General features: G+C 40.3%; 1 protein-coding gene across 2 annotated transcripts; it reads left to right on the top strand.

Annotated features, from left to right (window-relative positions):
- The first annotated feature begins 45 nt into the window (after positions 1–45).
- susd2 (sushi domain containing 2) lies at positions 46–21,667 on the top strand. Of its 2 annotated transcripts, XM_078251358.1 has the most exons (14): positions 46–459; positions 723–921; positions 1,299–1,447; positions 1,877–2,234; positions 3,166–3,367; positions 4,432–4,517; positions 4,619–4,887; positions 5,612–5,755; positions 6,423–6,575; positions 7,390–7,641; positions 8,682–8,960; positions 9,957–10,133; positions 15,939–16,035; positions 20,225–21,667. In XM_078251358.1, exons 1-14 carry the CDS (start codon positions 390–392, stop codon positions 20,268–20,270), a joined length of 2,481 nt encoding a protein of 826 aa, XP_078107484.1. In that variant the 5' UTR covers positions 46–389; the 3' UTR covers positions 20,271–21,667. The 2 variants fall into 2 exon arrangements, with proteins under 2 accessions (XP_078107484.1, XP_078107485.1); XM_078251359.1 differs by lacking the exons at positions 15,939–16,035; positions 20,225–21,667 and adding an exon at positions 12,871–13,222.
- The last annotated feature ends 2,194 nt before the right edge of the window (positions 21,668–23,861 follow it).

The following is a 23,861-nucleotide window of genomic DNA, read 5'->3' as shown; positions in this document are numbered from 1 at the left end:
GCATGCGCCAAATGCTAAAATACAGCAATGTCTCGCGAGAGTATATCATGATATTACTGCAACGTGAATAAATAAACAGGCGTTAACGGTTAAGTTAAAATTAACCGAGCTAAAATTGAATACAAATGAAATTATAAGCATGACAGTGTGCATATTGTGAAGCATATATATCGTGTTTTGGTACGCCGAAGGAAAACCTACCGACCTACATCAAATTAATGAGTTAAGTTAATGTATAACTTTATAACTGCCATTGGAAACTCGTGTACTTACGTTTGCTATTCGAATGACCTTACACTGCACAACTCAGGTTTTCAACCAAGCATGGTGTTGGACAGAAAGGCATGTGTGTTGTTCACGCAGTGTTATTTTGTCTTTAAAAGATAAACATGAGAGCACACTTGAGAGAGACCATTTTGCTCTGTGGATTTATTCTTATTTGCTCATCTAAAACAGCTGGTAAGTAAGTCACTTTCAAAGGTATGTTTTGGGACTAAAGATTAATATGCTGCTGTTCAAATTCAGATGGCCGTTTCTGTTTCCACTTCCTAGAGAAAACAAATGAACTATTATAACTTTTTGCATTGCGTTTATTATAACTAGATGCAACAAACCAAATAATGCGTAATATGTGTGTATAGCTTATCATTTTTCATAAAATTCAGATTTTGACAGCATTAAGCTTTCTTTGTGATAAATATTTTTTTGTTTGTTTTTTTTAGGTCAAACATGCAGGGGGAAGTGTGGAGATGTATTGGAGGAATGCTCCTGCCATGCAACCTGTGTGTCTTTGCAGAATTGCTGTCCAGACTACAATCAGTCCTGTTTCCAGGTGACGCCTCACTCCAGCTCCATGCTGGGTGGAAGAGCTCTCAGGATCCTCAGTTTGGTCCTTCATCCTGGTGGGCGCCTTTTCTGCAGGTTTGTGTCTACTGTACAAATGACCTTTGACACACATCATGATCCAAATTTAGCATACACCCATCATGGGATTATTTCCATTACAGGTCCACAATGTGTAAAATATTGCAGTTCACATGTTGTGTTTTTTATGACTAAGTGCATATGTTTTGCAGTAGATCTTGTTTTGTGATAGCCTACTTGTTCTATTAAATAAAGTATTGGTAAGTGATGTGTGTCTGAATTAGTTTAGTTCTTAAAAGTTGTGTGAAAGTACTTAAAGTTATTCTATTGACCATAGAATGTCAGTGTGTTTGCAGAGGAGAAATGGCATCAAGAACAAATTCGTAGTATTATGTAGCCCAAAAACAAAACAAAATCAAGTGTTTCTGTTGCAGGTTCAAAGGTGAGATTGAACAAGAAGGATTTATTGATGCTGAAGGCCACGGCTACTGCATGTCTCCTTTATTATACGAGACAGGTTGGATACCATTTACCGTCTCAACAGACGGAATACATTTTGACAGATCTGGAGAGTACTTGTCAGGTATGTTGCTGAAATATTTCAAATAAGATTTTCCACCTCTGAATTTAACAAACACCTGAACCTTTCATTTGAATTTTTTGATTTTTTTTAAAAAAAATACGTGTCGTTAATTCAGTAATTCAGTTACAGCTTTTAAGATGTCATTTTTAACAAGATATTTTTTTACCATTCAGAAAATATCAAATGGTGCTACCGTGAAAAGATTAAATGACACACATTTTGCAGAAATTATTAGAATTATTGAGAAGCAAATAACTATTTATGCAACTGTTCAATAAAGGGTTTTCATTGAGCAAAGTGAGTTTTGTTATTGTCCCTTCTTATGGTTGCATGACCTAACATATTTTTACTTTGGATCAGCAAAACTCTGGTTACACAAAAACTGGTTACCTGTGTGTCCCCTTAGTGTTTTCTGTTTTTCCCTGTTAGTCCACCCTAGTAAAGCAGACCCTGCCTTTGAAGTCACCCTGGTGAATGCAACTCAGTGGCTGAACTACGGCACGCCAAACATGGAAGGACGGCTTACGATGACATGGAACAGCTCTTTGATTGGAGCAGAGAAGGTCAACATAGAGCTGTGGGGTTACAGAGAATTCACCGGGAGCACAGAGACCGGGGCGAATGGATCATCCTCTCTGCAGGCCGAGTTGAGCTATCTATACTCTCTGGGCAGGAATCTGTCCAACACTGGTGCCTTCAGCTTTATCCCCGAGGCCTCAAAGGACTTCTCTGACTGGGAGTTGGGGAATATCCGCATCACTGCTAGTTCTAAGTCAGATGGAGCAAGGTATCCATACTACATGTAAAGCATTGTAGAAATATCCCACATCTAAAGGTGCTTTCTGCCCATATATGGCTGATACCGGGAAAAGCTTCAGATTAATTGTAATGCTGCTAATTTTAAACTGTTATAAATTGGCGCAATCTTAGAAAAATACATAAAAATGACAGGGACAGTATTTGCAAATTGTTTTAAAGTATACTTAGTGTGGGCACCCGGATAGCTCAGTTGGTAGAGCGGGCGTCCATATATAAAGGTTAACTCCTCAACGCAGCGGGCCTGGATCCGACTCTGACCTGCGGCTCTTTGCTGCATGTCATTCCCCCCTCTCTCTCCCCTTTCATGTCTTCAGCTGTCCTATCAAAATAAAGGCAGAAAAATGCCCAAAAAAGAATCTTAAAAAAAAAAAAAAAGTATACTTGGTGTAATCAAGTATCAAGTGAGTGTTGTTAACAGAGTTGATCTGGATTTTCTTACCAGATCCTCACATGCACCTGGCTGTAAAATCCAACATGCCTTAACTCTGACTCATGGGGGTGATCACCAACATAGCAATAGTTTAATGAGCATGGGCTGAGTTCAGTATTGGTGAGACCACAGGCAGCTACAATTATTCATCAAACGATTACAGTGGATGATTGACAGAAAAGTTATTAAACATTTTTTGTTATTCAACAAATTGCAAGAAAAGATGCCAATCATTGCATCTTTTCAAATGTGAGGATTTGGTGCTGCTACATCTATGCTTATAGAATATGTTTGCCTTTTTCTACTGTTGATTGGAAAAAACAAGCAAAATGTCATCTCGGGCTCTGGGAAATGTTTGGATTTGGATTCACATAATTAATTTCATTCCTAGCTTGAACTGTGATTGTAAGTTCATATTTAAGGGAAATATGTCAAAGTAACTTTGAATGGTAATTGTTTTTATATGCAGGGATGTACAGGGGCTCTGGAGTGGAGGTCATGTCTTAGCCTGGCACCTGGAGCAGGCTTTCAGAGATGACTCTGCAGCCTGGGCCAGGAACAAGTGTCTGCAGTGGGACGTCCTGGAGAAGAAGCTGCCCAACTTCCTGGATGAGCTCATTGACTGTCCTTGCACTCTGGCACAGGCCCGAGCAGACACAGGCAGGTTTCATGTGAGTGCACTATAATGACTCTGGTATTACCTTATATGATTTTCTTTTAATTATTAATTATTTTACTTTTTCAGTGTAAGTAGTCTTGGTAGTATCTATAGTAACAATAATAACAGTTCTATAATTAGTGTATAAAATAACAGAAAAGTTTGCTTTCCTTTAAGGAATACTTCACCCACAAAAAGGCCATTTGTGTATCATTTACTCTTTTGAGTCTATTGTTTTTCCATTACATGGTACCCGCTCGCCTCGACTCTACTCGCCTTTTTTGGTTTTCCATTATGAAAAAAAGTCCCTGGTACCTGCTAACAGGTACTTTTTTTAGTATCGCCTCCGTCGAGGTTCCAAGCGAGCTGAGGCGATACCAAAAGGTGACGTGAAAACCTGCAGACTACTGATTGGTCAGAGAGAATCGTCACTAATCACTGCGTCATCATTGCTAGCGACAGACGGGGGTGTCCTGAACAAACCCGCCATGTTTAAATAGTTTAGCCAGCGGTGTTTTTTTTTTTTTTTTTTTTGCTGCCTCCAGCTTCTTATGAAACAAAATTTTTCTTCTGGCAACAGCCACATGCGGAGAGTCAAAAACAACACACCTTCGATATTCTGTGTGTGTGTCGCGTTAGGTCACGGCAGTTTCCTGCGGCGTCGCTATGACGACCAGCCACACTCGCCTCAGGCACGAGGCGTTACTAAATCTGCAATGGAAAATGGAGGACGGGGTACCGCGGCCGAGTAGAGTCGAGCATGTATCATGTAATGGAAAAACGCCATTACCTTAAATTCTATGATTAGAGTTTCAGGGAGTAAACAAAAGCATTGCTGTGATTTAATGGCATAGTATAACGATGGTGATAAAGAAACAAGGACTGTCAGGATTAATTTAGGGAACGTGCTTTGTGTTAAACCATAATATGTGATCAGCGTCAAGGGCACTTACTTTATTAGTTTTGTTGAAGTCAACTGGATTGACACCGATCAATAAGTATTGATTTTTGCATAATCATATCAAATCACATTTATTATGTTATTGAGACTGATTTTTACTCACTGTGTTATTTCAGACTGACTATAGTTGTGACATTAAGAGGGGCAGTGTGTGCACTTATCATCCAGATAGTGTCCACTGCGTCAGATCAATTCAGGCCAGGTAGGAGTGACAAGAGGACAGATCAAGTTTTCACCTTTTTAACAAGTGTAAATAGAGACATATCTTCACTTTTTGACATGGTTTTCTTTATATATTTCCAGTTCTGTGCATGGATCGGGGCAGCAGTGCTGCTATGACCGCACAGGCGCTCTGGTGCTGACGGGAGACTCGACCGGTGGCAGCACCCCAGACAGGGCTCACGACTGGGGCTCACCTCCATACAGGGAGCCACCACGGGTGCCGGGGTACTCCCACTGGCTTTATGATGTCATGAGTTTCTACTATTGCTGCCTGTGGTCTGACCACTGCAGCATCTACTTCAACCTTCGACCTTCTAGCGGGTGCCGCAACTACCAGCCCCCAAGAGCTGGTGAGACTATTCACAAAGACTGCTTTCAACAAAATAAGACTGTCACAACATGCTAACACAAAATAGATGAAAACTAATAATCAAGCACAGTACCACAGCACATTAAGAACTAAATAACCAGTCGATTTGTATCTGAACTCCGATTTCTGGTTCATTAGTTGCTCATCTACCATGGTCAGTTTGTGACTTACTAATTTAGTCCACAAAAACATCTGAAAATGAAAACAAATGGATAGTTTTTTTCCAGTGTGGAAGATGTTTAGTTTTTTCTTATGTCTAAGTCACATCGATTTTATGACTCAAATTGTGTTGTCAGAATAATTTTGGACAAGATAAGGAAATTATAAATTTCGACATCAAACCTAGTGAATGAAGAGATTTATTTTGGTTTTGGTGGCTGAACTTGGGGTACAACTGAGACTGCAAAAAGTACATCACAGATGCCAAGAAATAGTTCATCTGTTTTTAATTGCCTTTGCGTGGCAAATGGACATTAGAGTACCAGGTAAAACTAGATCAGTTTCCAGGAGAGGTAAATGAATTACAGACCACGGCTGAGAGTTAAGATGTGGAAATATATTAGATCATACAGTCGACTCCCTGCTCTCCAGAGACTATAAACACAACAATAAGACACATACTGATAGGAGAATGAGAGATCAGCAGTGTACTGTTCGAAATAAATCAGAGCATTTTTATTGATTTGTTTCTCGACACCTCACAGGTGTTGTCCTCGGGGATCCACATTTTATAACGTTCGACGGCCTCAGCTTCACTTTCAATGGCAAAGGAGAGTTCTACCTTGTGTATTCGCCAGACAGAGAGCTGAGTGTTCAGGCCAGAACAGAACCGGTGAAACTTAAGAACGGTGAGTCCACATTTGAAGTGAAAGCCCTGTCTGTTTCCCCTCTTTCATCCCCATGCTGCTACTATAGCAGCTTTGTTTGGATGAAACTTGTTCTTAGGACTTCTTCAGAGAGACCTATTTTATGGTTCGATTTATCTTTTTTTTTCTTTTCTATCAGCCACAAGATTGATTGCCTGCCTCTAGTGCTGAGTTTGCTCAGACATATTGACCTTGGTATTTCTTTTGTCTTCTTTTGCTTGCACTATTCTCTTTGCACTCTTTTCTTAAGAGGCATTTAAGGCTCCCTCTCTTCTTTTACACAGTTCTGAGAGCAAGTGACGTCAGGTCCTTGTGTGAGTGAAACATGTTGGTGCTGTAAAATAAAAGTTAGTTTCCTCTTGCTTTCGCTCAGTATCTCTTGGAGTCAGATGTGGTGAAAAATAACAGATGTTAGCTGCATTGTTTAGAATTTCCTCCAAGCCATTACCCAACAGCCATGGGCCAAGTGACTGCAGATGGTTAGATGTCATTAATATTCTCCTTATTAGATCAGTAAAATCAAACATCTGGATTATTTGATACTGCAGAGACTTGAGCAGTGATAAAACCATTCTTAACGTCAGCATACGTGTACATGGTAACATAACTACATATCTGTAACAATGTGATGTTTATATTGACCACCAAGGTACCTTGGCCAAAGCCACATGGCTTTCATCCGTGGCTATGAAGGAGAAAACCTCAGATTTCATCGAGGTGCGTCTAGCAGAGGGCCACCTTCAGGTGCTAAGGAACCAAAAGGTCCTACCTTTCACAGAGCAAAGATGGATGGACCTACACGGTGAGATGATTTACACCAGTGTTGCTCATTGCGCGGCTCGTGAGCCTCCTGTGGCTCGCCAAGCTTTAATTTGTGGCTCGTATGGCAGTAAATAATAGTGATATGATCATGCAGTCAATACAGATATTTCATAAAAACTAGAAAGTAATGTTCAGTTGGTTGTCATATACAATTTCACCGCTAGATGGGAGAAATTCTTACACAATGTAGCTTTAAAAAATACCTAAAACAGTGGCATTACAAGATGGAAATAAAGACTAGAAAATATATTTAAACTTGCTCTGCCCGTCCTTCCCATAACACTGACTCACAACAGAGTTGCCACTTTCCAACTCTTAACGCTGAATGTGTTCTTGGATGGTTAGATACATGATGGGCTAATGTAAAAAAAGAAAATGCATATTGTATGTTTAGGGATGACAGATTGATAAGCAGACATGCCATTTATGACTGGATGTAACTTTTGATACTTTGCAGTAAAAGTGGCTCTCCTATTGACTTTGTCCTATCAGCCTGGCTCTCATGAAAAAAATAGGGAAGACCACTGATTTAGACACTCCTGACCAGCTGTACACAACATCATTAACTCTGGATAGCGGTTTACATTTTTTAATATAAAGAACTTCATACCATGAAATATTTTAATCTGACATCATTAACACCTGGTCACTCTCCTCTAAATGTGTTGTTCTATAATGTCTGGTCAGCTTTAATCAATGTTATAATTAGATTTTTAGATTTTTTCTTTTTTACACCATGTTTAATAAGATCAACAATGAGCTATTAAAACACAAACCCAATATCTCTTTTCTAGGAGTATTTGTGTTCGCCCCCAGTCTTCAGAATGTGACAGTAATCTTCCTCTCTGGAGCTGCCATGGAGGTTCATGTGCATGAAGGAGCCATGGCAGTGACCGTCCTGCTTCCAACGGAGTTTACCAACCACACTCAGGGTCTCCTCGGTCTGATGAACTCTGACCCATCAGATGACCTGTTGACCCAACTAGGAGAGATCATCTCCCCAGCCGAGGCCACGCCGGAAGAGATCTTCACTTTTGGAGCTGGCTGTGAGTGTGAAAGACTTGAACAGCAAACTTCAGTTATATTGACCAATGCTATAATAATTAGTTTTCCCTTTTAAAATAGCATAAATATCAAACTTTATTTTTTTATTTTGCAATGTTGCATGTTAAGAAGGGATCTTATGATTTGCTAATAATTACCCATCATTATGTCTATAAATGAAAACCATACTTGAGCCCCGTTTGGCTAAAACATTGACAAATGTTTTAGCAGTGCACAGGAAGAAAACAAGGCATGTGTTTTGAGTTAGCGCAGCTTTAATAGATTACAGAGAGATATCAGGCGCTGTGACCATACAGTGCAAGTGAAACCACATCTCTGGAGCACAGTTGGGGCCAAACCGCATGCATACATGATAATAATAATAATGTCTCTGCTTTAATTACAATACAAAACGGGTGAGTAGCTGACTTTTTATGCACTTGACCTTTTGACTGAAGTCATTTGCTTCATTGTAAGTGCAGCAAACACCCAGACTAATCTTGTGGCAACTAATTGATTCATTATTGCTGGTATTTTTGTATGCATCAAAGTCTATGCCAAAAGAAAAAAACATGACAGCATACTCTGTGTGTCCTGCAATGATCCCTTAGAGTTATGATCTTATCTCCAAATTATAGCTTTCCTCATATCCTTTCATTTTCAATTTCATGTTTTAGAGAATAAGTAGTTTGAATCAAGCGGTCTGATTGGTCAAACATTTGCTGCTGTGGCAATAATTCCCATACATGTAGTTGGGCATGTCTGAAAAGTAGCTATGTAAACCCAATAAGTTTGTTATTAGTCAGTCTCTTTATTTAGCCATTCTTAGAAATGTTTTTTAATGTTTTCCTATATGTGCTTTGCGTAAAAGCTGTAATGCAATTAAGGGTGTTTGTCATGTGATTATGGATACTTCTGACATCCCAACTTCCACTACTGACATTCATTTCAGTTGGTTTAGCATCAGTCTGAAACTTTGTTTTTATAACCAACAATCCAATATGGTTTCATGTCTTAACTGGTGTTTTATTTTTATCCACAGGGAACATTTCAAAGAAGTCTTCCCTTTTCACATATGACTCCACGTACCTTTTGGATACCTACTGTTTCCCACCAAGCCATGATCATACTTTTGTTCCTGCCTTTTCTCAACCCGAGAGACCTGATGACCCTCTGGTGGCAGACACGTTGACAATATGTGTTGGAGAAGGAGCTAAGTTCTGTAAATATGATACCCTGACCACTCGGAGCCTCACAATGGGAAATGCCACACTCAGGGCCTACCAAAATCATCTGGCCCTAATAAAAGCTCTGGAGCCAGGTATTGTGCCATGTGAAACAAGATCTGTGTTAATGCTAAAGTGCAACTGTATTACACATGTTTGTTCTTGCTTGTTTTATATTAAAGCAACACTATGTAACTTTTAGCTGCAGCTGTGGCTCCAATGAGACAACCTGTAGGGGGACCGAAGAGGGGAAAGTTACATAGTTTTGCTTTAAAGGTCCCATGGCATGAACATTTCACTTTATGAGGTTTTTTTTAACAGTAATGTGAGTTCCCCTAGCCTGCCTATGGTCCCCCAGTGGCTAGAAATGGTGATAGATGTAAACCAAGTCCTGGGTATCCTGCTCTGCCTTTGAGAAAATGAAAGCTCAGATGGGCCGATCTGAAATCTGCTCCTTATGAGGTCATAAGGGGAAAGGTTATCTCCCCTTTCTCTGCTTTGCCCACCCAGAGAATTTGGCCCACCCATGAGAGAGAGACATCATGGCTTTCAAACGAGAAAAGTGGCAGTTGGTCAAGGCCACACCCCCACCCTCCACCTTGCCCCCCCCCTTCTCCTCCTCAATAGCATTTAAAGCTACAGACACAGAAATGGCACATCCTAAGGAAAGCTCATTGTGGGACTGGCTCTAGTGGCTGTAATTCTGCACCAAGGCTGAATTTCGGGAAAAAGAAACTTCAGATACAGTATTAGGGGACCACTAAGGCATATATAAAAGAAACTTCAGATACAGTTTTAGGGGACCACTAAGGCCTATATAAAAGCATCCAAAAAGCAGCATGTCATAGGACCTTTAAAAAAGATGGAAATGCCTGAAAAATGCGACATACAGAGTCGTAAGCGCTTGTGTGTGTCTGGCTAGACACACACAAGAAATATCATGCCATAAAAAGGTTAATGAAGAGAAGGAGTTAGTTTTGAAATGATCTATGTTCACACATCTGCATATCTATCAAAAACATTCCGTTGTTATTAGTTAAGACAGCATAACGTGTTAATATTGATTTTTGAAAGTGTTATTGTTCTTTTAGTGGTGTCCTGTGGCTGGCTTCTCACACCCAGGAATGGGATGAAGAATGGGACACATTACCTAGAGGCGAACACTGTGAGCTTCACCTGCAATAAAGGCTTCATACTGCACGGTTCAACTGAGCGCACTTGTCTGGTTGATGGGACCTGGACAGGAAAGCAACCCTACTGTATAACAGGTTAGTTCTTACATGAAACAAAACAACAGCTGGTTATGTTGAGTTCAGGCAACGCTACTCTGATGTGTGTTAGAAAAGCACCAATATAACCCTAACTCATATCTAAAAAAAAGTCTACTATAAATATTAGGTGGTATGTCAACTGATAATTTGACATCAGAGTTTTCTTCAGAGTCAGCTGCAGGATACTAGCATTGCATTCATGAGCTATGTATTTGGAAATCAACCCATAAGACAACTGCTTATTTAGCACACATGGATGTTGTGAAAAGGTTAATGTGAATTAGATTTTTTTTTGTATTAACACAGCACTGCATTTACATAATCATAAAAAAATCAGGGAGAGACTTCAAAACAGTCCTTTCTGACAATGACGTGACCACATGATGACATTTACTAATAATTATCTCAGGCATGTTAACTGTCTGTAAGTTGAGTTTCACACTAACTGTACTGCATATAAAACTAATGGCTGCACAGAGGGTAGGAGTCTTAAGTGTGACATACTTCCATTACAATTTTAATATAATTTAAATTTGGTTAAAATGTGCAAAACCTTTATTTTTTCACTGGCTGTTTGTTTTTGTCTGTATCATTCTAATCAGTGTGTGAAGTATGTTATTCTTTTTATTTTATTCACTTGTGAAACACTTTTCCATGACTGCTCTAGAAAGGCACTACATAAATAAAGTTACCTACGTACTGATTACTGACTAACTCCTCACATGTTTCATATTCAGTGTGATTGGCAGCATCCTCTAATGAAAACTGAGAGGGACTTTGGGAATCCTCTTCTTCTCATCCAGTCTCTTTGAAAGCAAAGATTCAATTGAGTCGGCTCTCGGTTGCTCATGCAGACCATTAGCTACAAAGCTGTAAACTTCTGAACCTGGATTGGCTTGGCTTTCTGTTTGTAAATTGGAAGCACCTGGGTCCCTCTAATGGTTTCATTCATCACCCCAACCGAGAAGTCTCCGAGAGTGTTGTTGTAGCTGTCGGCTGTCGCCATCAGGTGGCAGTATTTCCCACTATATTCGTAGTGTGACAGAGCAGATTAATGCCTCTTTTTGTGCTATTGGGTGGTGTGAAGCAGGCTGGTTTTAGAAAACCTTGAAAAATAAGGGGTAACGGCACAGCAAGATTGGATAAAATTAGATATTTAATCACTTAGTTGGGGAAGAATAAAAAATAAGCATACTCAGGTTTCAAGAATTTTAAGGGTTTTGGCTTCATCGACCTGTTGGCTAAGTGAAGTGAGAGGAAGCGGAGAAACAAAGCCACTTGAATTGTGATCCACCTCTACTTGCATCCCTTCATGGCTTCACCCCCAGTCCTCCATCCTCTCCTTGTTAAAGCTGCAAACAGAGCCTTCCTCCTGATCGTAATCGGGATGAATAGACTTCATATGGCAGATTTTGAGGCTCGTGTAACAACCGGCTGGGTCACAGCTGGACACAATCAATCATGACTCCTTTATTAGGCAAACATATTAGCTTCATAACTTGGTTATCCAGTGCATAGCTATTTAGATATGTTTCTTATTAAGCCAGGGGATTCTTTTTGTTTAGTTTTTTCTTTAATTTTACTTACCGCTCACATGCATTCTGACACTTCTAATCTTGGACAAAAGCCTTATCTGTGGCTCTCATTTCTATTGCCTTATTGCAGCAGCTAATTAGACAGAACATTTAAAAAGTACCTATCCTTGTGAGTGTGGGAGATAAATATAGTCTCATGTGACACACACATATACGTACAGATAAACACAATCATACTGTGTGAGGTGGAGCTTCAGCCCAAAAAGCTGGGCCTTTTTAGCTATGTGACAAAGATTTCATTTGCTCTGACACTCATTACACAAATCACAGCTAAAAACTGTCAACATGACCTAAGGGGCTCAATGACAGGTGTTGCATGAGCTGTTACCTCCACCATTCAAATGGGACCTATGGCCATGTAAACAACACTAAAAACAGACCGAGCAGGAGACACCCTGACGGATCTCTCCTCCCCACCTTATATGAATCACTGCAGCATGATGTGTAAGCTGAACAGCCAGAGAATTAGAGTCATAGTCAAGATGAAAGCGGTGTGCCGCTCAACAACAAACGTCGCTGCATCCAGTTTGGCTTCTTCTCTGAGTCACTTTAATGAGCCAATGTTGAAATGGCGCCTGTCAACTGAGGGGACACTAAGTCCCTTCTATTAGAAGTAAATCTTTGTATGAATATCACTAAAGCCCCACCTTTTGGAGATGGATTATAACCTTCTGCTGTGCTTGTCAATTAGTTTTTTTAACCGCTTTAGACTTCAGACAGTGTGTGTGGTGTATTGTGATGATCAATGTTAATATTTTCAGTTGGAAAGACGGGAGTGTTGTAGAGGTGAGGGTGGGGTTTGGGTAGAAAGTCCTTGGAGTGTTTTTGTTTCAAGCACAAACAGGGCCATGGGAGACTTGAGAAGTATAAAGGTATAGAGTTTATTAGCTTGGCTACACCTTTTCACAGTCTACTTAAAAACAATAGCCCTGGCTGAGTATCAGATGCATTACAATGACAGGATCACCACACCTTGATGGCATTATAATATTAATAGAGTTCACTGCGCAGAGGAGAAGAAAGTGATTAAAGAAAAGGTGACAGCTGCCAGAGAGGGATAGAGCGATTTCCCCAGGAAAAAGTGACGTGGCTTGCAAGCAAAGCCTAACTCAGTTTTCTGCCTGTGGTTCTCTTTTCAGATTCCCCTGAGATGGAGGAGTAAAGACACATCGAAATGCAGCTTATGTAGAAGAAGGCGTTGTTAAAATGTCAACCAACAGCTTGAGACTGTAAAACCAGTCACGTTGCTCACACTTCACTGTCTTTATGTGGCCATTTCTGACAATGTACAAATGTCTCAGACTGGGAAGGTCTGCTAAACAGGCTTTCTTACCTCTCTGTCATGCCCTAATTCCTATTCTTTTTTTAATTACAAGTTGTCTTTCACACTGATGACGTGGATGTGCTTGCTTGCTTCATGTAAGGCGGTGGTGCTGTTTGATATCTTCAAATAGGACAGAGAATTGTGAAAATAAAGACAAGTGCATCGCAAACCTGAAAACTATGTCTAACCACTTTTACAATCTAAAAGCATGGCAGGATTGTCAGTGCCGAGATTATAAGGCACATGAATGGAAATCTTTCTTTACATTTTTGTATGAAAACATATGCACATTAATATTCAGACACAGATATTTATATATTCAGATATTTGTGGGGACCCGTCAATGACATAATGCATTCCTTAGCCCCTTACCCTAACCTTAACCATCACAACTAAATGCCTAACCTTAACCCTTACCCTAACCATAACCTAATTCTAACCCTAATCCTAAAACCAAGTCTTAACCCTCAAACAGCCCTTTAAACTTGTGGGGTCCAGCATTTTGGCCCCACAAAGCTGTTGGGACACAAAGTTTTTGGACCCCACAAATATAGTTAAACACACACACACACACACACACACCTGGCCTCAAGAGTCTCAGACCACAAGAAAGGTTAGCTGTTGAAGCTGAGTCTAATTCCTGTGGACACTTTTATCTTCCAAAGCTGCTGCTGTTGTGTGTAGACTTTATACATAAACTCCTCCAAGAGTGTCTGGGTATGAATCTCTAACCATGGATGGAGTCAACAAGCAGGTTTACAGACACAAAATGTTTTAGTTGGCTACTACTTGGCTTTTTGTTTTTTTGAGTGTGTTTATCCAACTGGGTGCTTGTTAAGTTCGTACATGGAACATTTGATGTCTGAAGGTTGCCGTCTGACACATGGTTCAAATTCCAAGAATACTTCCACCCATCAAATTAAGTCAGCCAGGGTGAGATACATATATCAGATGACAACAGTAGCTTGGTACAAAGACACCCATGTTACCAGAGAGAAAAAAGTCACAGAATTATTATAAGCTCCGTCAAAAGAACTCATCTCTATCTTAAGAAATGCTTTTTGAGATAAGAATGTAACTCGGGGGTCTACGGGCGTGCTAGGGTTCTGAAAATCTGTCTTGGATTTCTGATTGGTATCGTCTGTTTGCAATTTCTTTGGAAGATAAACACTGGAAAGGGGATTGAATGACTTTAGAAATGTACATTTGAGTTTGAATTTGTAGCAAATTGTAGGAATTACATGTAAAAAAACAACTGGAAGGGCACTCGCAGAGTGCAGACTTCCACCAAGGGATGCCCTATCTTACAATGTTAATGCAGTGTGAATTTTCCTAGTTGGGAACTATATAAATATAATCACTTTTATCTATTTGCATCAAGCAAGTACAGATGATAGAGATAAAAAATACACACTGCCATCTTTTTTCTGTTTCTTGTTCAGTCCAACCCCACGATGTCTGTCATGTGTTAATCCCCTCGCACTGGAAGTGTAATGGCCCAAACTGAGTGCTATTGCTCCCTGGAGCTTTACTATTTGATCAATGTGGGCGGGGGTGTAAATGAGATAGCTTTGGGGGTTTGCCAGCAGAAAAAAGTGAATGTTAACACTGATTGACTGCCAGTCCTCCACATGCTCCCGGTACAGTTATACTCTGTGCTGCTTGTCCCACTGATGCCAAAGGCTTCAGCATCCAGCAGTTTGATGCCAATGCTGTTGCATCCAAGGCCTGGCCATGTGTAGCGAAACTGATTGGTTTAGAAACTTCAGGGAATATTTGTACATGTGGGTGTGTATTTCACTGTGCCTCTGCATCCATTTGTGTTTGATGTTCCAAGGCTGATGAAAATTTTAAGGACGAGCACCTGCAGTGCCTACCTGACAAACATCTACACCACTTGGCATATGTCCATGCATTCATGCGTTAGAGGACGACGGTACTTTGATTGTCTTCCTCAGAACGTCTGTATACTTGCCTGCCTTAAAAAATAACTCCTGTCTCACTGTATGAATAGTCAAATAGATTGGAATGCGGCTCACTGAACTTGCTAAGACCCCAAGGAAAGTTTCAGATGTTCTAATTTGATCACAGTATTACCCATACTGTGGGAAACAATGTTAATGCAACTGCTGGGAAAATCCAGCAAATGGAGGCTATATCATCCAGCATTATGCTCATTATGTGCTCATTTAAGGCCAATGTTTCATTTTTGTTTTGTTTGATCCCCTTGGTAATTAAAACAAAAAAAATATTAATGTAAATGTGAAATAGGCTCACAGGCCAATCACAGTTGCACTGATCATTTTTATGATTATTGAATATAGAAGTGGGGGATGTGGGTAACATACACTGTCACAGTACATCTTATTTTATATTGTGATATTGATATACATCATGCTAAAGCAAATTGTCTGGAAAATCATTGATGCAAAACTCGTATAGAAATAAGATTAGGTCATAAAGCAGTCCTGCTCAATAATTTGTAACATTGCCCCAAATGGGCTAATGCAGCCAGAAAATCTCATTGACGACTGTTTTGGCCAGTTGGAGAAAACAGTCAACCAATCAGAGCTTTGTTGGGGCTTGAAAAGAGAGAGTGCTGTATCACACTGTGTGGTTAATTATTGGTCACTTATGTAGTGACAGGAAACTGTCTTGCCCCTTCCATGATAACTTCAGATAGATTCAGCTCAATTGGAATGAAAAAATATCAATACTTTTCCCCCTCATGCTCTTACTTCTAACATCAATGCTTTCCTGGTTGCCTTTTTTTTAAACTTTATATTGATCCAGATATTAAAAGCTGTGGAGGATGGATAGATTGTGTAGATGGATCGATGGCGGATAGCAGTGACTAATTCTGTGCTGGTATGATATTCACAGATGATTACGTGGGGTGTGCCCTTGGGGCTGTTGGTTCCCTCTCCGCACTGGTCACGATGGGAGTAATGATCCACCTGCACAACAAGAAACAGGACAGGTGGGTTCACAAATGATTCACTTGACAGAAAAATCCATTCCTCTATTTCACTACTACAAAATCTAATATAGGAAATAAGAAATATAAAAGAAGCAAATATGAAATCAGTGTTAGGACTTATAAGGTCCTCTATAGCAGTTGTCTTTTACACTTGATTACTGCTAAAGATCAATTATTTCTCTTAATTTTAAAGATAAGGCTGCATTCATAGGTAGTTATATCACCCTGCCAACTCTGTAAATATTGTTTTACAACCTGCAATATAAATATTGTTTTACTTCCTCTACTGGCTTCTTTTAGGCTATTGAATTTATTTCCAAGTTCCTGGTAAGCTAAGAAGTTTGACGTAGAGAGCCAACAAGCCAAAATATTATCCAACAGATTGAGAGAAACTCTCCTTGAGCAGCTTCTTCGTCAGAAATACAACAGAGGAGGAAGTGGTGTATCTGTTTACAGTGCAGCTGTCGTTTTAATAAAGAAGACCATAGTAGTTTTCCACACAACAGTAAGGCACAGTAAAAAGAGGTGGTTACCTTGCTGAGAAGCTGGAGGTGTGCAGCCTGCCGTCTGCAGCTCCTCAGCTACCAACCCGTTGTGGCTGGTCCTTCTTTCTGACAATTACAGCTGTTGTTTTGTAAACGCAGTTTTGATGAATGAAAGCTGTTCGCGGCACAAACATTGGATTCCTGTGACTGCTTTACGATAAAAGCCAACCCGTGTTTTGCCAGTTGAATGCTTTTAATATAAAGTGGTAGGAAATATATGCATTAATATTGTAGCAAAGTAAGCAGTGAGGCTTATATCAATGAGATTAAAATTAGAAACAATAGCATTGGATGCACTTAATGTATGCTTTGTTTCTTGTGAGATCTTGCCTTTCCGATTACCATCTTATTACAATATATCTTCATTTGTCATATTTCCGTGTGTGTGTGTGTGTAATGCTGTACACTGTAAATACAGCGTGGAAGTGGCAGAAGGTTTAGAACTGAGACTAAAACCGATTTGTATCAAACTAAAAATGTCTGGCTATCTGCCTCTTGTCCTCTCTCAGTACAAACCACCGATGGAAAGGTCTCCACTGGTCAGACAAATACTGAATTATGACACAAATAATGTCTTGTTTTTGTCCAGTAGGCCTCCAGTCATCTTCCATTCTGCCTTGTGAAAAGAGATATTATGTGATGGCAATAGGAGGTACTTGCTATCTTGTGAAAACCGATACATAGCTAGAGGTCTTCTTCCCCTCCCATTTCCTCCCTACAGTCAAAACCCTTTGCAGCGCCAACAAAGACACAAAACACAAAAGCAATGAATCCCACCTGCCCGTTTGATATCCAACATGTCCCAGCTCATAAATTTTCTTTCTGATCTGATCAAACCAAATAAACCCATATACCCTGTGGGATCATACTTATGACTGCAGTCCAGAAAAACTGGAGGCTAACAGTACTCCTGGGCGTATACAAGCAAATTAAAGGCCTGTTTTATGGGCTCATAGACTTCATTTGGGCTTTCCCCCACCATAACTCCGGCAGGGCAAGGAAAAAGATGGATGTCTGGAGTCAAGAGCCAACTCCTGCTCCCAGCAGCACTTGGGGCAGGCGGGCGATGAAACTGCTGTGTTTTCAAGTTGTGAGGGTAAGGAGCGAGCACACCTGCCCTCTCTTTAAGCCTTGATCATGAGAGGCCAGGTGTAAAAAGAGAGGACGAGTGTCAAGAGGTCTGCAGATGTGAGGGAGGTGATCTCACACACAACATGCTGGTACACATGCTAGTATAGGAGACCCGGGACACACAGCCAGGAAACATACTGTGCATACAGTAGCCTAAATGCGTAAAGAGAAATCTTATACATTCCTTGAGTGTGAGTGTCTGGTCACACTGACATGCATGAACACACACACAAACACATACCAACAAGTGCAGACACAGTTGATTCCTCCCAACATCAGAAGCATAGCAGGATGGAAATAGCGGGGGTCTTACTGTATTTCACATCATGTCTGGGTTGCGTGTCTGGAGGAAAGAAGCGGTGATACTACACAACTCTGTGTGTGCATGTGTACAGTATGTGTGCGGCAGCTAGATAGTGAAGGCCTCCTGTGCCTCAGTAACCTGTGTCTCAGACTCAGACTTGCAGGGGTACTTTCCACATCTAGGGTTACTCCGCAGGTTTCAACAGGTCTGCTGGCAGCTCACTACAGGAGTCAGAGTCATTACACCATAAGATGTGTGTGTGTGTGTGTGTGTGTGTGTGTGTACTCCACTTCTGCTATCTGACATATCAAAAAGGTAGACGGGAGCTTTGTCAGAACCCGACAAAGGGTTCAAAATGGATCGAAGGTGGGAGGGAGGAAGCACATTTGTCAATGTGAGGTAAACTGTCTCAACACCAAATGCCATCTATGTCTAGAACAGTATCTGATTTGTGTATCTGAAAAGAAATATGATGGGACTTCTCAAAAACATTTTAAAAAAAATACCACAGGGTCAGTAAGGATTAGTGCTGAGATTGGGAAGCCTCTTATTTCTTGACTCATTGATGATCTCTGAATATAATGAAATTCTGATCTTTTTTTAAAGCATTAAAGCTCCATGTTTTAGGCGTCCATGAGGGCTGTACCAAATGTCATCTATTTACATACAAAACTTCTATTGAGGTCTTTTATGAAGGAAGCACAGACAAAATATAAATCAACAAAACAGTCTGGGTTAGTCTTTCCACTGTTTCAACAATCACTATCTCTTGTTTGGTCAAAATAAACCATTCATTCACAGAGTAAGATGTGAAAATACTGCATGCAGGCTCTACACACGGTTTTCCCCCACTGTCTCTCTCTCTGCCGATGCTGTACATTTTCGGTACAGCCCTAGTGTTCACTTCAAAAGTGATTTATTATAATCAAAAGCCACATTTGGAAAGGAAATGCTGTTGTTCCAGATGGCTTTAGCTACTGGCTGGGATGCTTCAGGCAACCCATGTGACCTTCATCAGTGGCATGCTTGGTATTGTTTTTAATATTAGTAACAGAAATAGTTTCTGCTGGCTATAAAATCATTCCTCCTGTTTGTACTGGCCGTTCCCTTCCTAACGTGCCTCCAATCAAAGAGATGGAGGACAAAGTCAGTCCTTGTTTCGTGAAAAATAACTGCTAAAGTTAATATGAGGCCTCAGCAGCCTGAAAATCAAAATTCCTCCTTTGTGTTTCCCCTGACAGTTTTTCCTGCTTAGCTGCGCTGGAGGGATTTTATACTATAAAGGCTGTAACCTGGGAAGATAATCACTTGATTTGACTTGATAACTGAGACCGCTGAAGTGCCACATTAGCTTCAACTGAACTTGAGTGTGCAATTTTTGCAGAGAGACAGTACTGTGACTTCCATTACATATGCATTAGGAAGGGATCTTTTCATGGTCATTTTAGAGAGTAGGAACAATACGGTACTCTATGGGTAAGTGAGTATTGTTTAAAGACAGACTTGGAAAAAAAAAAAAGTGAATATATCTTTTAAGGTACATGCTCAATATCAGAAAAGAGATATTTCTGCAATGTGGTTTGTGTTTTTTAAAACCGCCATTGAGCAGATGCTTATAGCAACACATGTCTCCTCATGATCGCTGCTTGATCAAGTTCAAAGGATGATCCTCCTGAGCTTGTAATTCTTCGCTGTAAAGTCATGGATATGATGTCAAAAGCCCACTAATGTGTTACTTATTCAAATACCATGGGAGGGCTCAGTACATTTGCTCTCCAACATTTATGCCTGTTTTGCAAGTGTCCCTAATGAACGCCTAAGTTTTATATGTGGCGTTAATAAAACACTATTAATAAGAGCAATAAAGATTTGTTATTAAGAACCAAGTTGAATATTATCCCTGCCCTGATGCAAGGTCAACAGACAATTTTCCTGTGGTCAGTTTTGATTAAATAAGAGTTCCCCATTACGTCACTTAATCAACTCTGGAGCAGCAGGGCATGCAGTCTGGATGGCTATTTCCCCTAAAATAACTTTGGAAAGGTGAGGATAATCAGCTTTAAAATAAGGACATGCGTAAATAGACATGATGGTGTAAAAAAAAAAAATAATAAAAAAAAAAAAAAGTACTTCTTATTAGTTTCTTTTTCATTTTAATTCTTAAATTCTAAGGTTGTTTCAGTGAGTCTTGTTTCATTTGTGTTTTCAGAGAGAAAAAAGAGGACCAGATGGTGACTCCAGAACAAACTTGCTAAACCATCAAAGTTTTCAGATTATGGGTCATACCACTCCACGTTGAAACCTTCAACTGTGTGGCCTAAAGCAACGGATGTGTTTAGAACTGAGTATTTGGAAATCATATGCAGTTGTGTTGTTCTTTAGGACAGTGGTCTTCTCTTGGCCTATTGACCTTATCAGAAAAAAACCTCAGACTCTAATTAGCCTGTTGCTTTGCCTCATGGTTTCCCTTTTGTTTAGTTTGGAAAACCTCCAGGTCGTGGTAAATGGCACATGAGGTGAGGATTGAGGGTATTGAGGTAAAGGAAAAAATGCTGGTGATTGTTTTTATATTCCTGTTTGTGCATGACTGAACGTCCGATCTTCGCTAGCGAAAGAACTGTATAAATACTACACAGAGATATCATCATTACAATCAACACTCCCTTCTCCTGTGCAGTTTAAAATAGGACCAGATGTGTTCATGTTAATGTCAAATGTGAAGCGAACCTGATCATTTCTTGGTTGAAAGACTTTGAACTCATATGCAGCCTTTGTGTGGGCTCATAGAATGTCAAAGGAAGGGTTTTGCTGAGTGAGAAAGAAAAATTTACAAATGTTACATAAAGGTCACACTTTTTGCCAGGGCTGTCCTGAATATCACTTTTTGGGCTTCGAACCTTCAGTGGGAAGTATTGGAATACATTTGAAGCTGCGACATCAAATAAATGATGCATATAAAAAATATAAACACATAATTGAAAAGGCCTGGCAATCATGCTATATCAATATGTGATATGTTACTTATCATTTTCAGGTAAATTGCCAAAGTCGTAGATTTGTAATATGCCAGTTTTCTTTAGTATATTTAGCACTCGACATTATGGTTGTCATCTTCGCAAATTTTCAAATTTTTCCAGACGCTTGACTTTTTCGACATCTGATAGTTGCAGCCGAGTTGCTAGCACTCCCATGGTCAAACGTTAAGTTTCGCTGCTAGTAACGTTCGATAATAGCTCAGGCCAGGCACCAGCAGTGAAGTGAGGCAGGCCGTGACATGTTTTTCCATCTATCGAGTTCAGTACCCGGGACAGCACCGCACCTAGGCCTACACACACACACACACACACACACACACACACACACACAGCACTCTGAGAATAACAAATTATATTTAATGTTGATGCATAAATGAATAATGTGCTATTACTATTCCTTTATTTCATGGGCTATTCTGGATTTTGGGATAATGCATATATTATAATAAAAATAAAAAACTAAGCATTCGAAAACTGATTTGGACGTTGATTACCATGGCAACGATCAAAGCTTCGAAGCATTCGGGTCAGCCCTACTTTTGTCAACACTTGCTTTCTTGGACTGTATCTGTATTTGAAGACACTAATTGATTGAATGTATCTTTAAATGTTTTCATTAAAAATAAATGAAATGAATAAGTGTTATTGAGTTAAGATCCTGCGTAGTTTTATTTTAAACAAACTGGCTGTTTATCCTGTGGGGGCTATGTGTGCGTGTGTGTGTGTGAGTGAGAGAGGGTGTGAGAAAGAATCTGTGTGTATGTTTAGAAATAAGAAATAAAGGATCTTCCCCACTTCAAGCCAGCAGGCATCGTCTGGCACAGCTGCATGCCCTGCCGGACCGACCACCATGTCATGTTACCCCGCGGTCTTCTCCTCTACTTTGAACCTGACTCAATTCTCCTTTTCCAAAACAAAGCCCTTGGGGTGTGTGTGTGTGTGTGTGTGTGTGTGTGTGTGTGTGTGTGTGTGTGTGTGTGTGTGTGTGTGTGTGTGCGTGCGTGCGGGGGGGGTGTAAAAGGAAAAGAGAGTGACATGGTCCTGTGTGGCTGATGCCTGGGAGTGATAGGTGGGGGTCTAGCTGGGGAAGGAGAAGGGACTAATTGAAATAACCTGGCCTGCTGGACTTGAAAGGCTTTGAAGTTTGTGCCGCATGTGAACATTGTTTCCTAAATAGCGGTTGTGCAATGCTCCAGCCGTTACCAGCTCCTGCAAAACACTGACTTTTGTTGCTTCTCCGTCATGCCTCAGGGACTCCTGGGACCCTGGTAATGAAACAGGTCCTGATACCCTCACAAAGGACAAGTAAGCCTCCCTGTGTGTCGTTGTCTGAGGTCTTTCTACAGTATCAGCTCAGATTTGACTCAGTGTATAATCTCCTAACTGGGTGCAAACATTTTCCTGCTTTCATGTGTCAGTCGGTGCTTATAAGAGAGGCAATGGAGCAAGCTGCTGTGTCTGTTTGCAGAGTCAGATGCTGATTAATTGCCTACGGATGAAAGTAGATGTTTTTTTTTCTCTGTTGGGGCCTGTACTAACCCTGAATCTTTACGCTCGCTTATCATCCCAACAATCCGGCATAATTAGTTCAATCAAATTCAAAACACAAGTAAATGCTAATGTTGTCTGTGGAAGCCTGTTGCTTTCACGTGGGACTTTTCCCATTTCTCAGATCTGCTCCACATCCCTGGATAATGAAGAAAGGCTTCTGAAGCGGCTTTTGGATGAAGCTTTTGTTTTGGGTGTGTTATTTTTTTTGTTTCATGTCAACTCCAGCTTTGCAGGTGTGCTTTGTCCCTTACCTCCTAATACCTCATGGCTGAGCAGCACCCTCTGATGTTAACTCCTATTTTAAGGCGTAGGTTTAAAATAAAGATGGATTTCAGGATTAAGGTGTTTGCCCAAACACGGAGTTTTGTGTTAAAGTTTGTTACTGGCAACGTGAACACTTATGAACTGTTGTGTTGGGGAGAAGATTTGAGTAAAGTCTGCTAAACCTAAAGTGGATAAAAACACAAGCTTTATTTCTTGTTTGTTATACTTAAAAATGAAAACATCTTTAACAGCAAGTCATTGGCATGTGACATATATAAGTCCAATCCAACCAACAACAAAATGATCTTGCCCATATCAATATATAGCATACACATTTATAAAAAAAAAATTACAAACAAATTCCACAATGTGTGACAGGTAATGTCAGATGGCACACAGAACAAAGAAACACAAGTTGAACAAGAACAAAGACCCTCTCCCACCCCCCACCCTCTGCGGTCTTGAGGAAAATAAAACAAACAAACAGAAATCACACCTTGCCTAATCACTCTCCTCTAGTTCTTGTGACGCTGAAGTACAATAGGGAGTGGGAATGACTTTAGAGACGTATCTCTTCTGAGGAGTCTAATATGTCCTATGACATATGTTGAAGTGGATATACTGGTGATTTGGGTTTTTGGAACAGTGGAAAATGTCCCAAACTGTCTCCCAATTAATTGCGTTCCCGTCTCGGCTCAGCTCTCGTTCCCATTTCTTTACTATTGGGAGTTCTCCTATGGATACTTGCATCAGTTTAGCATAAATCTTGGACACTGATTCTCTCACAGGAAAATCAACAAACCATTTAATGACTGGGTGCACCTCAAGACTGTTTCCCCATGGCACTCCATAACATTTTAGGGCTGATCTTAACCGCAGATAAAAGTAGAAGGATGTCCTGGGGACCTCAAAACTAGCTCTCACGTCTTCAAAACTCAACATACCTTTCTCATTGAATAGCTGGTCTAAAGTATAAATACCTCTGTCACTCCACTG

Source organism: Sander vitreus, chromosome 5 (genome assembly GCF_031162955.1).
Source record: "Sander vitreus isolate 19-12246 chromosome 5, sanVit1, whole genome shotgun sequence".
NCBI lineage: Eukaryota > Metazoa > Chordata > Actinopteri > Perciformes > Percidae > Sander > Sander vitreus.
Note: the sequence above shows the minus strand (reverse complement) of the source record. Positions and strands in the feature narration are given on the sequence as shown.

Coding starts and splice junctions, on each gene's coding strand:
- susd2 (XM_078251358.1), top strand. CDS start 390: ATGAGAGCACACTTGAGAGAGACCATTTTGCTCTGTGGATTTATTCTT. Junction 460..722: donor TTGCTCATCTAAAACAGCTG/GTAAGTAAGTCA, acceptor TGTTTTTTTTAG/GTCAAACATGCAGGGGGAAG. Junction 8,961..9,956: donor AATAAAAGCTCTGGAGCCAG/GTATTGTGCCAT, acceptor TTGTTCTTTTAG/TGGTGTCCTGTGGCTGGCTT.